Source organism: Zootermopsis nevadensis, unplaced genomic scaffold (assembly GCF_977971745.1).
Source record: "Zootermopsis nevadensis isolate Lab colony 2312 unplaced genomic scaffold, Znev_1.0 Znev_ptg000017l, whole genome shotgun sequence".
Lineage (NCBI taxonomy): Eukaryota > Metazoa > Arthropoda > Insecta > Blattodea > Termopsidae > Zootermopsis > Zootermopsis nevadensis.
In genome coordinates this window covers 14,509,544-14,527,592 of record NW_028259149.1, presented here as the reverse complement: position 1 = coordinate 14,527,592, position 18,049 = coordinate 14,509,544, and the positions used below count along the sequence as shown (strand labels likewise).

The following is an 18,049-nucleotide window of genomic DNA, read 5'->3' as shown; positions in this document are numbered from 1 at the left end:
CAATTATTCCAGCTGGTAATTCCAGGTATTCAGAATAATTCTTATAATCTTAATTTTCTGTGCTTCTTTTTGTATGTACAAATTTCATCATATTATGTCATTCCAAATCTGTGACTTTTAGTTTTCGTTTGTGGTTCTGTCATTACTTTTTGAAGACAGAAGGATTCCATAGACAAATATTTTTTGGAAACAGTGGTCTATATTAATTATGTTGCAGATGAGAAAGTAATTAGTTCTTTATTTATATACATACTTCATTACATACAATGTTTTTACACTAGCTTTGTGATCATTTGAACCATACATTTCAGTTAGGTTTAGGACAAACTTACACTTCATGAACACACATTCTGGGACACACAGGACTTAGAGACAAAATCAGTCAGATTATCATTAGAAATATGAGCTTCTGTGAATAAGTAGATTATGCAGAACTTGTTCTTAGTGTGCATTTTAGCTTGTTGAAATCGTTCCAAGTTAGTATTTGGAAGAGATCTTGCCTATAATAACAAACTTGTGATTAAGGAAGTGCTGACTTAATTAAAATTATAAAGTACTTTGAGACATCAAAGAAAACAAAAATAATGTATATAGATAACTGATAAAATCACATATTAAATAGGTTAAATGAGTATTTTGCTGTTTACAAAATACATTTCAGAATGGAAGACAAGACATGTAACTATGATTTGAGATTTTCTACCAGATTATACGGCACTACAATCCAGAAGACAGCCATCACAAGACATGTAACTGTATAAAATCTGTATAATTTCGTTGTAGCTAAGATATAGTGCCTGACCGTTGAAAAGGACTGCTTAAAAAGAAGAAATATCACTTCAGTAAAATTATAATTCCTAATGAACACAACTTCTGTTGTATTGCACAGATTGTTGTACTAGAGATGACTTTCATTTCATATTGGTTTCCTCTGTTCCTCCATCTCTCACACTAGTTAGGAGTATACCTTGGTCTGTTTCATGAGGAGCTAATTGATGTACGGGAGGGACACCAAACACAAACCTGTAGAATGCTGATGTCAAGAGTCCTGCAGCAAGTGGTCCAACCCAATACACCTGTAACACAAGACAGCTGTTGTTTGAAAAATAGCAAAGAACTGACTGAACATTTTCTATGATGTGACCAGTCTCAATAGGTACGTTGGACAAGAAACAGAACATTAAGCCTCTAGCTTGCATAGAGAGAATCTAAAGAAGTCAGATTGATAACAGATTATAAAGGTATGATCATGTTTTAAGAATGAAAGAGGAAAGAATCCCAAAGAAGGTTTAGAACATGAAAGTAAAGTAAAAAACACCAATGGCTGAAGGTGCTGAGATCAAGATGGAAATAACAGGTTAGGAAAGATCACACAGAAAGGAGTATGTGGTAAAAAACTGTATAGAGCAGCTGTAAAGGGAAGTCAGAGATAGATGGAAAGGCTTGTTTGCCAGACAATCAACACAAAGAGGAGACATCTTGGGCTGCAGATCTATAAGCAGCAAATTTTAAAACTCGTACATGATTGCAGGAAAATTTAAAATGATACACAAGAAAATATTAGATGCTAGGGTGGCCTCGTGCTTGGGATATGTTGAATCCTGGGTTATGTTGACCCTGAATCATTCCAAGTTGGACTCACCCAGTGATTTTCCCAAACTCCAGTCCAAATGGCAGGCCCAAATGATCTGGCAGGGTTCATACTTCCACCAGTGTATGGTCCCTGCAACATGTTTTCCAGTATGAAACTACTCATATTTTAAGAGAAATGTACACATGTAAATCATACGTAATTAGGTTATGCAAAATATACTGGCATGCTCTAACTGTAATTTTCCTCCTCCTCATACATAATATGTACATAGATGGGGCCAAATATCTTGATCAAGTGGCTACCACTCCTGTTCTGTACTCGGAATCTGATTAAATTCACAACTCCCAACCAAAGTCTGAGTGGCATAAGTGGCTAATGTACATACTTAGGCTTCATTATGATTTAACCTTGGCTGTTTATGCTGTTAGTAAGAATGAAGGGTAACCCACTTGTTAAACATACCTCATTCATTGCGATGGCTGCAACTGTTAGTCCGAACTTTATCGAGACAGAATCTGTGTTATGTGCGTTCCTCCTATCAAAGACTGAGCATACCACAAGCACAAGGATTGAAGTGACCAGGAACTCTGCAAGCAAGCCCTGCAGAGATGTCATTTCAGGATTTACTGTGGTGACGCACATCGCGCAACAGGTACCATTGGGACTGTGCTCTTTCAGAACTCGATCTGGAGTAATTGCCTGTACAAAGAAGTTAGTTAGGTGTAGACTACTGGGTGATAGGCTTATGATACAAAATATATGTAGAATTTAATGTGGCCTGATTTTATCAAGGCACTCAGCCTGTGTCTTTGAAAGACTCTTGGTATATCCCCACCTTTGCATTAAACACTGTGGTGTAACAGTAACACTAGATTTATACTCGGAGGGATCCAGTTTGAGTCTCGGCTGAGTTACTAGTTACCTTGAGTTACTTCATGGTTCTCCTTGGATTTTATAGATGAATGTTGAGGTATCTTTAAATGCAATAGTGATAGAGCATCTCCTTTCTTCATACCATTCTGAATAGGAAATGCATCACACAAATGGTTACCTGTACTGTCATTGCTATAAGTTTTGTTTAAATATGGTTTGATTAGCCGAACAAATTTTGTAAGCGTTAATGATTGACTTAAGTGATATTTCTGCACATTAAACCAAGAAACAGACTACACTATATTTAAGTTCCTTAAATAGGTACTCTGACTCACCATGAGGACACCATAACCTAATGTGGCCCCAATGACCTGTGAAAGAATGTAGACTCCAGCCAATGGCACATTCAGATCACCTATGACGACAAGTGCGAACGTTACTGCTGGATTCAGATGAGCTTTGCTGATGTGTGCCATTATCTATGAAAATTTAAAAATATGTTAGATTTGAGGAATCCACAGTGCTAAAAGTTTGAATTGTATTTTCCTAGGTTATGTTTACTGATGTCTTGTAGATTGTGATGAACATTTTGGAGGAACTATTTACCTCCTTATAATGGAGGTGGTGAGTTGTTCCAAAATGCCGGGAACCATGTACAAGACTACACAGTGTCACAACCAGAAGACCAAATCCAAAGTTGGAAAAATAAGGTACACTTTACATTCTCCCGATGATCTTCATGTTCATATAAGATACATTTCACTTTGTAATAAAATTTATAAAAGTATTAATATAATTCACTGGTTATATTTCTAACAGTAAAGGACACCTGATGAAAATCCTCATCTTATTTGAGAAAGTAAGCTGAATGTCCTCATTGATTTATCCCAGGTGTAGGTAATCGGTTTTACTCAGAGATCAGATGAGACTATTTCAAAATGAGTATGAGGCAAAGAACCTCACAAGGAAAATTGTGTTAGTAGTTAAAGGACTAAAATAACTATTAAGTTGACTGAATGTGCTTACAGATATACTTAAGACACAGAAATAAAATTATTAATAATAATTTGGACACTATCCAAAACTGATTAGTGTAAAGACACATTAAATCAAATGTGAACTGAGAGTCGTCACTTGATTTCCTCATACCCAAATTAAAATAGTAAATATTTGTACTAGAGATGCAAAAGAAATTTGCATTTGAGAAAAAATCGTGACTTTGAACTACCTATGTTTGTGATTTCAATACTGTCTTTCTATAAGAAACAATAAAGCTATCTACAAACTATAGTGATGACATAGTGACACTTCTATGTGCAATGTACTGTGTTATTCAGTTATCACACTACACCAGTAATGCAATTCATTGTCAAGAAAAAACTGGCTCAATATTATAGTCCTGGTCATTTCACATGTGAACATGGAACGAATATTACCGGTAGATTAATAAAATTTGAATACGTGGACTGGATTTAACTGGCCTGGAATAGGGTCCATGGCGATCTATTGTGAATAAGGTGTGGAATTTTGGGAACTCTTCGGGAAGATCTTGTTTCATTGCGTCGGTGAAGCCATGGAAAATGCTTTGAGACAGCTATAGTGGTGCTATGAAAGATGCAGACGTTAGATTACCAGCTACGTTTCGTCTTTGACAGCTGTTAGCTCTCTGGTTGATTAATTATTCGTAAGTTGCTTATTGCTACTAGAGTTTCACGTGAACCTACCTGAATGACGATCATGACAGTCAGCCCGAATGCGAAGGCAATGAGCAGATGAGGGTGAGCGCTGTGCGACATCCCCACTACGGTGCCCATACATCCCAGAAAGACGAGCAGGCCTGTCCCCACAAGCTCTGCTAAGGCCATCTGCAGCACCTGGGTTCGTGTGGTGCCGAGGCCGAACAGCGAATCGTCCACCCCCATCAGTTTCTTTATTCCTGTGACTAGTAGAAAGATTCCAATGTTACGGAAACATGCATTGCCTTAAGAGGTTGATAGTTGGAGAAATCGCCTGCTTTTATGGAAACCGAAGGTTCAACAATGTATTCACTAAAGTCAACCATTGGGCCCTATTCTGAGCCAGTTGAATCCAATGCAGATCCTCTGAGATCTCTTTTAACATTATCCCCCATCTACGTAAAAGTGTTACAATTGGCCTTTTCCATTGAAGCTCTCGACCAACATTTATTATGAATTTTTCATCTCTTCCATGTGTACTACATGTCTTGCCTATCTCACCATCAGTCTTTAGATCCCCTTAATAATGTTTAAATTCTTTATTATGTAGGCTTTTTGTTCCATTCTGCTGTTACTTCGTCTTTGTAAGGTGTAGATTCGTCATTTTGTTCTCAATCTACAATCCTCCCTTTGAGTTAAAGACCAGGTTTCATACCCGTGTCCATCCAAGTCCTACGCCCTTTGTAATATTTCGTAGCATGATATATATATTTTTACGGCGAAAGTTTCGTACAAGAACATAATAGTCTGAGGATTGGTCGGCTGTGTGGATTAAAGTGTTCGCACCTACCCTCCATATTTGGAGGCCGTCTCTATTAGAAACGTCAGGACGCGCCAAGCCTTGGTCACAAGGGGACTCAGTTAGACTACAGAAATAAGTTGCAGAGAATAGAAGCTACAAAAATACCTGAATGATTTATTTATAAACCTATTGGTAACAAATGCTTTAGTCGCCCTAAAAGCGACGGGAAATCCAACTGAAGGTACAATAGGCGTAATGCCTATAGAGCGGAGGATTAGTCGGGCTAATACGGTTAACATAGACGTTTCGCCTTGCATAATGCATGAAAAAAGAGACCACGCTTACTATTTGAGAACTTTTATAGCCTTAATTACTAAAAAAAAACGTGCCACGAGGACGTACTGAGAAGTGGAGGTACAGCTTTGTGAATTCTTAATCGTGGCAGTAGATTCAGACGAGCTGCTGGCTGACAAAGAGACAAATCCCTGCCTGTGTCCCGATTGTCAGACCACAGCTTGAAGAAGCTATTTCAGTTCCTGTCTCTCTGACCTACTTTGTTCCCCCACCCCCAATAAGTTTTATTCGAACATATTGACGGGGTTTGGTGGAATCTCATACGCACATAATACCACTGAAGTCTTCCTCATTTTTGTAGGCATCCTTCTATTTCCGGTCACTAAACTGTGCTTAGTTGTATTGTAGTGTTGTCAAAACCAAATATTTGAATAGGAATTTATATTTTAAATCTTAAAATAAATTATTAAAATTTATTATTCTTGAGAAAGCAAGTGTTTTACGTTCTTAGGATGAAAATCCAACACACAACTTCTTCATAAACTACATTTGTTTCTTTTTTATTTAAAGACGCCAGTTTATATAAGTCTTTCGCAGAACCAACTTTTGGCAAACCGCACATGTGGAAGACATTCCTGTCTTAAATCAATGCCCACTTCTCTTTAAGACTGACCTTGAGATTTACAGATTATCATAGCGAAACATAGTTTAACGAGAAACTGAAAGTGTTTAAACTCAAATGGGCAGACAGGCGATATTAGTGGTAGGCTATTTTGGGAATAAATACATTTTCTCTTTTACATGTTCTGTTAAAGTTGTGGCGTGTATTATATTCTTTCTTAAATGTTTAACCTAAAGTCCTGCCCCACCATATAATTCTGGAGAATATTATCTTCCTCCCGAAAAGAAGAATTTTGGTATTACAACTGCTCCTGCAGTCACTCCGATTCCAACATCATTAGTTTCCAAAATACACTAAACATCTTCGCCGCGACTCGAACTAAGGACACTCTTTCCGTGTTTGTGACCTTTGTTTCTTTAATCTCCCTAACGAAACAAACAACTTTGGTCCTGGCGTTGTTTCTGTATCTTGTTTAGTTTCAGAGTTACAAAAAACATCTTCGCTGGGAGTAGAACCCAGGACAGTTTTCAGGGTTGTGGTCTTTGTTTTTGCAGTCTCATCGTCGATTTTAACAAATCTTCACAGTCTCTATCACACCATGTTTGCGTACAAATTAAAAATTGTGAGGATTACTGCTGTGTCTTACGATTGCTAGCAATTTGGACATACAGCACAGCAGAATACGGAATAACAAAGAATCTGTCATATTAAATTCACATTTTGTGATATTTAATAGCCATGAAACAGGTCTGCATCTTCGACAGACCTCGAGTCGCGATTCACTTCAGACTACATTTAAGTCAAGCTTTTTGCGACTTTTAAACTGAAGAACTTTCGAGATAAAATGCGAATAAAATATCCATCTGCGTTATCGGTGGGGTTTAAAGTCACACCCTACAAAAAAAAAAAACAGGTGTTCTTGGCCACCACACGCGATCTCACATTTATTTTGCGTGATAACGGTACTTTTAATTTGATTTTTTATTAATGTATTTGTTGAATGATTCAGTACTTTTATGCATTTTCGGGATAGCATTATGTTAGGTATCAGTTTTTCACACTGACTAATCATACCTAACAGATGTTCCAAAATATAGCGTTATTAATATAATGATTAAAATCAGGCTTTAAATCAAATCTGGGATGAGTCCCACTTGACTTTGCCATACGGAATTGTAGGTATAGAAAATATGTGTCCTACATCAGTGGTATTCAACCATTTTTGTTCACGTACCCCCAGATATAATTTCTCTTCAACTTTGTACCCCCAAAGTTGTTGATGTATAATTCAAGTTATACATAGTATATAATCCACATCTAAAATAAATTAAATAAATTACATCCAAAATAATGTATTAAATCTGGCCCTGATTATTCGGTGCTTATCATAAAATAATATTTTTTTAAAATTTCACGTACCCCTTAAGATATCTTCGCGTACCCCCGGGGGTACGCGTACCCCAGGTTGAATACCACTGTTCTAGGGTACCGGAAACGTACATGCTCCAAAATATGTTTTTCGTTTTTCCGAATTACAGAACTGGGATAATCTTTATATCATGTTTATATTATCTACCCATCGACACGGGCCGAACTGGACTTTCCGAGGGTCGTATTTCGTCTCGTATAATAAGATCAGAACTCTGTTACAAATCGTGGAGCTCAGGGAAATGATTAAGTTAGAGCAGTAGGTGACTTAATTCAACGGATATTGGCACTTTCAGTTAGTACACGCGTGACATGAATCCACAAAAGGAGGTTTCGTGTATGACCGATTTGCATTGACGTTATAATCACAACACATACAAAAAAAAATGTCAGCAACGTATTTTCCACAGACATGGGTCTAATCAATTTATGTTGATTCATCTTATCCTTTAATATAAAATAAGTCATTCGGTATATGTAGGTTATAATGTATAAAACGAACTATAGGATTGTCCACGGCAGTTTCTTAAGTAAGCAACCAAATGAGATGTAATGTTTAAAGTGACAATACTCAAGGTCATACGGCGCCCCGTGATAAATAGTATAAAATATGTGTAATGTCACATCTTTGAGTTTCGAGAACCTGCTTGTAATGCTTGTAAGAATAATTGTTTGTTTTTCCAGTTCACTTTAATCATTTGTATCGACCTTTTATTATTAAGTTGACCAAAACACTGAGTGAGTCAATATTTTTCGTGTTCAATATACCAGCAGTTACTTTGTTTCTTTTATTCATTCATTTCTGTCGGGAATTACTCTTCGGTATTTGTTATTGATATTGCTAATTATTTTTATTCTGTTCTGGATCATATTTTTTTTACCGAAGGCTACGATTTAATGGCTAATGTTTCTGTTAGTACTAGTCAAATCTCGGGTTCAAATCTCGGCCTGCAGACCGGATTTTCTAACTGGTTTTATTCTTGGTTTTCCCCTGTCTCACTCCTTCCTTCTACTTTTTTCTAATTCATCTTTCGTCGCCATCGTAAATTTCAAGTACAAAAAACAACACAGTTGATAAACAGTCGTTATATTAGCTATGACTAAATAATAGGTATATATATATGTCACTGTCATGACTTTTATGACATTTCAGGTTCTCACGGCGGCGAGAATGAACATGATTGTCTTCTGGGATATTGCACCATGTAGTATGGCAGTAGTTTACCGACGTTTCAGAGTATCTTACTGTCTCTATCATCAGAGCGATGAGTCCTTAGTCATCTTGGTAGGGCTTCCATTTGTAAATTGCTTGTTATTTATATTAATGATTTGTTTCAAATTTTTGAAGCCTATGCCACATTTCTATATAAGCTACCATCATTAGAATCGAATCATTTGTCAAATAAAAATGCGTGCGGACAAAGGTGTAGGCCTACACTAATTACACGTGATCAACACTCTGAAACTAAATCTCTGACAACAGGCTCCGAAGGTTCGAAGTCCCTAATACAAAATCCCGATCTACATTCGATCCTCGCAACCTTTTTCCTTTACCCTACGACCTTCTTGGTATTTCAGTAATTGATTTACAGCAAATTCTATCACCAAAATTCTGTACGAATTTTTCTTCTATCTTCCCGAGCTACATTCTTCCTAGATTTCACTGTAGTGATCAACATAAATGGTACACTGTATACATCTCAATTTTCCCCTTTATTTAATGTCTTAAACGGTTTGCTTACTTACTCCCTCTTAGATTCAAATTCTTGAGCACGTTGTTTTCAAACATCTGTAATGTATATTCCCGGCGGTGCCCGAATTTATAACTTGTGTTGGGCAAGGCCGTGGTCTAGGCAACACGGAGTTTTCCTCCGGGGGCTTCCCCGGTTTCTCCGTGGCATCCCAACAATTACTCCATTCACACACAGAAGAAGGCAATGGCAAACCACTTCTGGATCATCTGCCAAGAACGTATATGAACAGGTCCCAGTCCGAGAAAAGGATGGAAGGATCCTGTTCATATGGACCTGTCGTCAGACAGAACACTAAATAAAATACGCAAGAAACTGCACTTCACATTCATACAGTACGTTTATAACTTTCGAGTTTTGCTGTTCAGAGTCATTATCTGACAATATAAAGATAATTCAGTAATCAAGCGATAGCAAAATTACCTCATTATGAAATCACTGTACGTAGAAGATATAATACAGCAGCCTCGTGGCCGATAATGCGGAATTTTGTTGGTTATGGCAGGAACAGAACAGACGCAATTTTCTCTACGTGTGTCGAACATTTCTCATTTTGAAGACAAAGTCTTTCGCCTGGAACAATAATTTAATCAGTGACAGTCATATCAAGACTTTCTGAATCTGTGATTCTCAAAAGTTCCGAGAACTATGGACACACTACGTGAGATTTAAGGTTCTCACGGTGGCGAGTTTGAAGATGGATATTTTCTGGGTTGTTGTGCAGCGTAGTCTGGTAGGACCCTGCTGATGGAGGCAGCAAGCACCTCTGAAACGTCGGTATACTTTTTCCGCACACACATACTGGCGTCCTTGCCGTTGGAAATGTGAAATGTTTGACGGATTCTCCAACACCGCGCAACTAACACCGAGTGCTACACATAACATGCCACTACACAGTTTATTTCGGGGTCGTAGAAATAACGAATGCCTCTTACCTTCTAACTGGAAGTCTTATGCGGTGACGAGTTGAATTCGAACTATGCGATAAACTGATAGAACGCCGCTGTAGAAACCGATTTGGCTTATCGTCCACTTGTGCTCGCCATTTATTAACAGTTCACTCCGTATTATACATATGACAGCAGAGATTTTTAATCACCGTCACCTATATTGTTCATTTGCTTTGTTATGGATTGTTTTTCGCGAATCTGAAGAATTTTCTAAAGGTCTGGAAATGATACTGAGGAAATTTCAGTAGTTTCAAGACTAGTGCCGCGACACTGCCAATGTCATTTGTCCCATCCACAAGCAGGTCAGCTCACACGTTTGAAATACTCGTAAGTGAAGAGCACAAATCGTCAAAATTTACCTCTTATCCTTTCTCGTATAAATTCTTCTACCGATTGTTTTAAACGTTTTAGCACATTTTCAAAACTGCTTAGGTTAAATTTTAAGGCTGACATCAACAGACTTTAAGCCACTGCTACATATGAAACTAATGGTAATTTTCACAGGTTTACAAGCTTAAGGAAATATGAGAAAGAAGTGTAACGTATATCAGATTTGTTTTCTTATAACGACAAAAAGTGCAGTTTATTAATTTCAAGTTTAAAATTTCAAATATCTATGAAACCGACATGGAAACTTTGACCTTTTTTTTTAGCACGTACCATTAATTAATAGCTTGATTTAAAGATTCAGTAGCTATTGTGATGAGTTGATTAACAGCACTTTGCATAGGACTGTTTTACACACGAGACTTATCATACGAGGAAAAAATTTCGTAAAGCATAGAATAATTTCTACAGGCATAATTATGAAATGAACAACCGGGAAATTGCGAATAAACTGATAGAAATAGACTGCATTGAGATCGGTAACTTGAGGGCAATAAATATCAGAAACTACAGATCGAAAATGGCAAATGTGAAATTGGTGTCAGAACAAATTTTCAAAAACGAGATCGAGAAGATTTTTTGTCTTTTACAGATGTGTGGAGTGCTGGTGTAGTAATGTGAGTCGACTTCAGGATAAAAAATAACCCAATCATAACCACAGACATTGAAATTCCCTAAAAAAACGATAATTAAATGTTGTGTATGCAACGTGATTTTTCAGGCACCAAAATAATTATCTGCGGTGTTAACATCTGTTGAGAAATAATTATATGCAACAAGTAAATTTAAACCATCGTAGAGGGGAAAAACATTTGTTAATTGCGAACTGCAATAAGGTAACAGCCAAAACAGGATAAACACCACGAAACATCCACCCATTAGCACACAAATTCTCCAGTTAGAAGATAAATGTGTCGCACATAGAACCAATGTAGTACTGCAAATATGTAACTTTGTGAGTATTTGTTGTAATGCCTGTACTCGTCCATCAGACAAACTTGCCATTGAGAATTAATAATGATGAACGTCATTCGACTATGATTGATTATTTTTAAGAGGCCCTTAAGTCTTTATCAACAGCCAAATGAAAAGAAGGGGCTTGAAGCACAATAAGGTGAAACAAGAAATTCGTTCAAAATTTTGTTCGGTACATCTAATGGGTACACTCTATCACTTTTGTGACAGCGGGTATGGGATGATGTTAATCGTATACATTAACAAATGACACCCAAACTAGTTAGTTTGCATTTCATAACTATCGGGGTGATTCCGATATTGGTCTATTACTTTTGCAAATGTCTCATTATTCTATAGCAATTAGAATAGCCGAAAAATATTTTTTTTTAAATCCGTCAATATTTACACGAGTTATTAGACGAAGAATCTGAAACGTAAACCGGTTGCTATCTTTCTTGAACCTTGAAACGCTAATTAATGTTTAAATATTTAAGTCATGATGTGCCTATATTGATAAATTTTGTGTTAGCTTTCTAACTTTTTATCTTTTTTGAGCTGTGTGAGCAAAACGCTCTTTAAACAACTTCATTAAATGCAAATTTACAGCGAAACTCTAATTGTGTTACGTGATATAGCACCGGTAGTATTTTTATTGCTAATTTAATTTAAATTTATTTTGTGGTATAAGTGTATATAAATGATTTGTTTTATTAGATTAGGTTGTATTTACAGTTTTAATCATCTAATTTTTAGTGCAGTTACTTAAATAAGATGTTACATAGATTCTTATTTATTTTATTTATTTATTTAGTGTTCTGTGTGACGACAGGTCCATATGAACAGGATCCTTCCATCCTTTTCTCGGACTGGGACCTGTTCATATACGTTCTTGGCAGATGATCCAGAAGTGGTTTGCCATTGCCTTCTTCTGTGTGTGAATGGAGTAATTGTTGGGATGCCACGGAGGAAAACTCCGTGTTGCCTAGACCACGGCCTTGCCCAACACAAGTTATAAATTCGGGCACCGTCGGGAATCGAACCCGAGATCCCAGGATTACAAGGCCAGCGTTATATGAAGTGGTAATTTTGTTGACCGTTCTGGTGGGTGTAGGGAGAAACCGCGAGACCAAAGCCAATTTGGATCCTCCATAATGTAAGCAACAGTTTAAAACATTAGCATGGGTTATTTCGAAACAGAAACGGCTTACGTAGACGCTACTTAAGTAACGTGTCCATGGTAGACCTACATGTGATTAACTACTTAACATTTTCTGCGTCAGAACGGAAATGCGCGAAAAAAACGCTTGTGGAAATTATATTCCGGGAACGGATTACAATATTGCAGTCTTGTTTCATATTTTGTAAGTTTGGTGAGAGAACGTGCGATCTTCAGTTATTAAATAATTTGTATTTAATCTTTATACGCGTTTCAATTATACGGAGAAATGCATTAGTTGATAATACAGCACATCACATATTGTTACAACAGCTGCATTTTTGGGGGTGGAGGAATTTTTATATTAATTTATGGACATAAATAGCACAGGAAGTCAAAGAATTCTAACCACAAATACAGCAACAGCACTGCTGGTGAAAAATCCGAAGTAGTAATTTACATTGTAGCCAACAGATGTCGGTATATACTTCCGTAAAAAAAATATCTCTCATAGGAAATGTATGAATCTGCCAGTTGAACCAAAACGTGAAAACCAAATACGTGGACTAAAGGAACTGTTTCGTGGTTGTTTAAATATTTGTTTAATAATGTGGATTTATCCAGTTTGCGTTTGTTGAGCAGTGAGATCATTATTTGGTAGGGCTGTGATGACAAAAATAGTCACTAAAAACATGTGGCTAATACCTCTCAATGCTTTGGTTAGATAGCTGCCAGTTACTTCAAAGTTTCCACCAGAACGCGAGATCAGAAAGTTAGGTATATGAAAGGGCTTTACCTGAAGTTTTGAAATTCCTTAATGGAATCTTGGTGAAATTAAAACATATTTAGCAATATAATAAATTGCACTAACATTTCATTAGGATTAAACACATGCGTATCAATGTACTTACTAGTTTCTTGCTGAAACCTAGAAAACCTGGACTCCATTCTTACTCTTAAACTTCTGTTTATACACTGTTACCAACTGCTTCTTGACAACAAATGATTTTATAACAATGAGATTCGGGATATGATGTTGTTTATTATTACGTCACAGAACCGCGTTGACGTCAGGGTTGAGGGAGGTTCTGTGACGTAATAATAAGCAACATCATATCAAAGGCGAGCTCGAAATTCATTCGATCCAGTGGACTTAATCATTGTCAGTTTCAATCCTTTTTGTCGGAAAATAATGCTGAATAAAAGGTCGAGGGTAGAACAGTGGGACAATGTTGAACCTTCTATTCCGCTTTGAGGTTAGAAATGGAAAAGTTCATGAAAGAGATCTTAGCAGAGAAAAGTAACTTTGGGATTTGGCATTGATATGTGATATTAACCATTACGTTCATGGGTTAAATACAAAACTTCACGACTATAAAAGACTCATTTGTGATATGTCTGGTGCTGTCAGAGATTTTGAAATGGCGTTTAAATTTTTTTTTGAAACAGTTAGAAATATTAACCTGTACAATTTTTTTTTTCCTGTGATTTGCTTCTAAAGGATGGACCAATAAATGTTCTTTTTGAACGTGTCTGTGCTACATAAATTATTAATTAATTGACTAGAAACTTTAAAATGAGGTTTAGTGTTTATCTTGTGTGTATCGTTGAAAACAAGTTCTCCGTTGAAGTCAGTGATGTTGCTTGAAGTTTAAACTTAAATTGACCGAATTGTAGTATGGCCTAATTTTGCGTAGCATTTTCAACGAGAAAGTTTTAATTGCTTATTTGCAGTATCCGTGCTGCTTTACTAGTATGTTGGTTCTCTGAATCTAAGATAGCATGAAATTTATCAAATGTATTTGGTGGCACATATAGCCTTTTTCACATATGAAACAAAACAAATCGAAGTTTTCTTCAAGAATCACCGATGATATGTTGCGAACTGGAATTTCGTAAATGGAACCAAATGTTAATTATCTTTCGGAGCAAAGGAAGGCCCTAATTTCTCAATGATGAGGCAGGTTTATACTATTTTTATTGTAATGTTTAGTTTTGTGTTGGTTACGGTAGATATACGATTTGAATACTCCGGTCTGGTCTGCTTACCTAAAAGATTAATAACCTCCTGGGTTAAATAATTTATCTCATCCTTATTAAATTAAAATTGTATGAAAATTTCTATCTATGTAGAGGCTCTTTACGGTAAGGTTTAGCTGTGTGAGAAGTTTCTTGGTACTCGTGAGGTCAGTGCCACCTAATAGACGTTGTTGACTTCACACTTAAGAATTTCTGCATAATTAATTCAATACAATCCCTACACTAACATTCAATTCTGATATCGATTCTTATCTATGCTTTGATTATAAGAGCCGTTACGTCACGGTCACAACGAGCTAAGACTGTAAAGTGACAACCAACGAATCTACGAATCGGTCGACCTCTGTTTGACTCTCGACAGGAGCACGGCCATAAAATACAGCTCTAGACGAACAGTAGCTGAAACGTGAGGTTAACCTTTTACCATCTAGTGCTGAATTAAGTTTCACGTTCATCCCTCTATAAGAAATATTTTTTTATATTTTCTTCCGTTTATTTTAACTCTTTAATTTTTGTTTGTTTGTTTCTTCGTTTCGATTCCGGTTAACTATAAAAAGCTGAATGTAGCCGTGATGGATTCTACCACCATCACAATGTCTATCATAGGCTCTTAAACATTAGTCCTGGGGAATTTTCCGTTTTGCTCTCAGCAGATGGTAAATTGTGTTTCAGCGGAAATGTATGAGGCAAGACGCCAAGATATTACGGCATGAGTTATCATTGGCGATGCGATATGGATGGTAGTAGCAACGGTTAGGTTCCTTAACCCCGAGAATGTCTTTATTATAGGTGTTATAGTGGCATCTGCATATGGACCGATTTATGAAGGACGCTTGATAATTTTTATTCTGTATCTGCCGCATAAACGAAGAACAAATATTTTAACGATGCTTTCTTCGGAATTTTGCATAACTCTCTGGCCTTGGCGTTTATTTGTTGCGTATACCGTTACTAATCTAATCACACTGGCTCGATAAAGCGTTACAAAATAATTACTCTTTGTGCTTCCTTGAACATTCACAAAATCTAAAAATGTTCTATCATGAGACGTAAATTTTTATTTCATCGTATGCCAGTTACTTTTACGATGAAGACATTCTATGTGAGTCTCATATGAAGTATGTGTGGAATTTGGATCGATATTAATGAAAATTAACCCCCAACAGCAAATGAAATCTAAGTGTATCTAGTCTTTTAATGGCTGAACCGCACTGGCAGACAGATGCAGCATCTCCGTTGTAAGTTAATTGTATTCATTCCCTTTTTAGAACGCGTACATTGTATTCCATGAAATGTAAACGCAATAATCTGGTCTCCAGACATGACACGATTTTAACCAATTCCAATCTGCCATCAACTTCTCTCACCGCTGATCTGCGTCGGATGACCCACGAGACTAGCAAAGGAAATTCTGCCTCTGATTGGCCGTCCCTGTCTGTCTGAAAGCTGTCGGTGCTGTGTACTAATCGGATTCACAAAGTAAAAGCTTACCTCCATTGACGTTCCTTCCTCGGTCACTAGACATAATAGTAACACTAATAACACTAACGTCCCCCGAGATGTGACAGGCGGGTCTGACTGTGGCAGTCTGCTCTGAACGCGGCGATACACGGTCAGGAAGGGCAGTGGTGGGGGAGGGGACCTCCCAACAAGACAGCTAATTTTTCAAATACACATTCTTATCGTATGTTGTTGCAGGCAAGATTTAAAATTAATACAAACAAACAGAACTTTTTCCTGGTTCTTTTCTATAGTTGTTAAAGTATTGGCAACGTTTCTTTTTTTTTTTTTTCGGGCGAGAAAGAGTGGGCCTACGGAAGGAAGCTGGGAAACGAGGAGCTTCGTGATCTGGCCTCTTGACTAACTCCTGTCAGGCTGATGAAGTCACGGAGTACTCGACATGAAACGAGCTAGGCATGTAGCACACATGAGGATAAGATAAATTATTTTAAATGTTTAAGCCTGAAGGGAAAAGGCCACTTAGAGATCTGGTAGTCGAAGGAATGATAATATTGAAGTAGATCTTAAAGAAATAGGATGAGAATGTGGAATCAATTAAATTGTCTCAGGACAGGGTCCAGTTACGGGCTGTTGTAAAGGCGAGAAATATCTTGACAAGCGAGCTATTGTCAGTGTCTCAACAAGGACTCTCCTTTATAGGATGAGAGAGAGAGACAGAGAGAGAGGTAAATTTTCCAACTCCCACAGTCCATGTTTTCTTACTTCAGAGACCAAGGATCAAACCTGTATAATAGTTGAGTTTCCCCTGCCTCTAGGCAACACGCCATGACGCCGTATGAGTGAAAGTGTAGGTCTGCACGGGCCAAAATTTAGAATTTTACCCGGCCCGACGCACCCCAAGCTCAGAGTTTATCTTCAGATAAGCTGCCTGTATCCCACCGAACCAGACTTCATTATATTCTATCCCGAATGAAGCCCGATCTATTTACAATCTGCCCTGACTGTCATATCAATAACACAAGTTTCTTTCTTTCCTTGAATGAGTTTTTTTAACGACTGCATAGCAATATCTGAGGTTATTTCGGTGTTTGAGGAACGGCACAAAGATATCGGCTGCCAAGCTTGTGAGGTGTTACCTCGAACTATTTGTTGTCGGCGACAGCTACGAAAACCCCGAGAAAATCTAATCAGTCGTATTTGTTTTTGGAGCCCGACTGTGTTACGACGACGAGATAAATACAAGCCAAATCGCAACAACAACAAAAATCTTTGTGAAAATGCAATGGCCCTGGAAAGTCCGAAGTTTTCTACATGATGTTTAGTTGTTATCATTTGCACCAGGCCCTGCCCTGCCGGGTCGGGCCGAGGCAGACCTCTGGCATTAGACGGAAGTGAACGGTCAGCTCCTTTCTTGAGTTTCTTTACTCTCATCAGGCACTGGAGAGAGAGAGGGACGGGTGAATCTCGGAACCTTGACGGCCAAGCGAAGAAACTCACTTCTTTTTGAATAATCTTCAGTTCCTCAGTCTAAAGCAGGTCTCGAGCCGGATACAGTCTTATCTTTTGCAGTGATTAACTAAAAACATTAGTCTGCAGACGTTAAACATGCAGATCCCCTCGACATGTTACACATCAAATAGTCTTAAATTAAATAACGTTTTAAATGTTTATAAAATTACGCGAGTCGTATAAAAAACGACGGAGGACCTGGGGCGGCTCACGACAGCTCCAAAGGAAGAATGTAAATTGAAGATTTTTGTGAAGAAAGTATAATGGGTAATGGTTGGAAGTGAGAAGAAATAACTAACAAGAACGAAGGAGTAAAGTACGTAACTGTAAGGCTTCTCCTATGAACAAGACGGGCAGGTTATGAAGTATGAAGTGATAACAAAATTTTAATAGGAGAATCTTAAGGGAAGAAGCCGTTTCGGGAACCCTGACGTGGATACGAGGATATATTATTGAAATTAATCTTAGGGAAATTCTATGTGAGATATGGACTGGACCAAACTTTCTCAGGATCGGATTTATTGTCCGGCTGATGTAAATGCGGTAAAG

General features: G+C 37.4%; 1 protein-coding gene across 4 annotated transcripts in view; it reads right to left on the bottom strand.

Moving 5' to 3' along the window:
* Nucleotides 1–218: 218 nt before the first annotated feature.
* Nucleotides 219–18,049, bottom strand: part of LOC110839426 (aquaporin AQPAe.a) — a 45,294-nt gene continuing 27,463 nt past the window's right edge. For 3 of the 4 annotated variants that reach the window (XM_022083604.2, XM_022083603.2, XM_022083607.2), the window contains exons 2-6: nucleotides 4,192–4,409; nucleotides 2,803–2,946; nucleotides 2,057–2,293; nucleotides 1,643–1,723; nucleotides 219–1,076 (exon numbers count right to left, since the gene is read on the bottom strand). In XM_022083604.2, the coding sequence (XP_021939296.1) occupies nucleotides 912–1,076; nucleotides 1,643–1,723; nucleotides 2,057–2,293; nucleotides 2,803–2,946; nucleotides 4,192–4,409 (845 nt within the window). In that variant the 3' untranslated portion in view covers nucleotides 219–911. Of the gene's footprint in view, nucleotides 1,077–1,642; nucleotides 1,724–2,056; nucleotides 2,294–2,802; nucleotides 2,947–4,191; nucleotides 4,410–16,021; nucleotides 16,177–18,049 lie in introns of those variants that run through there. The other variant, XM_022083606.1, reaches the window with a different exon arrangement.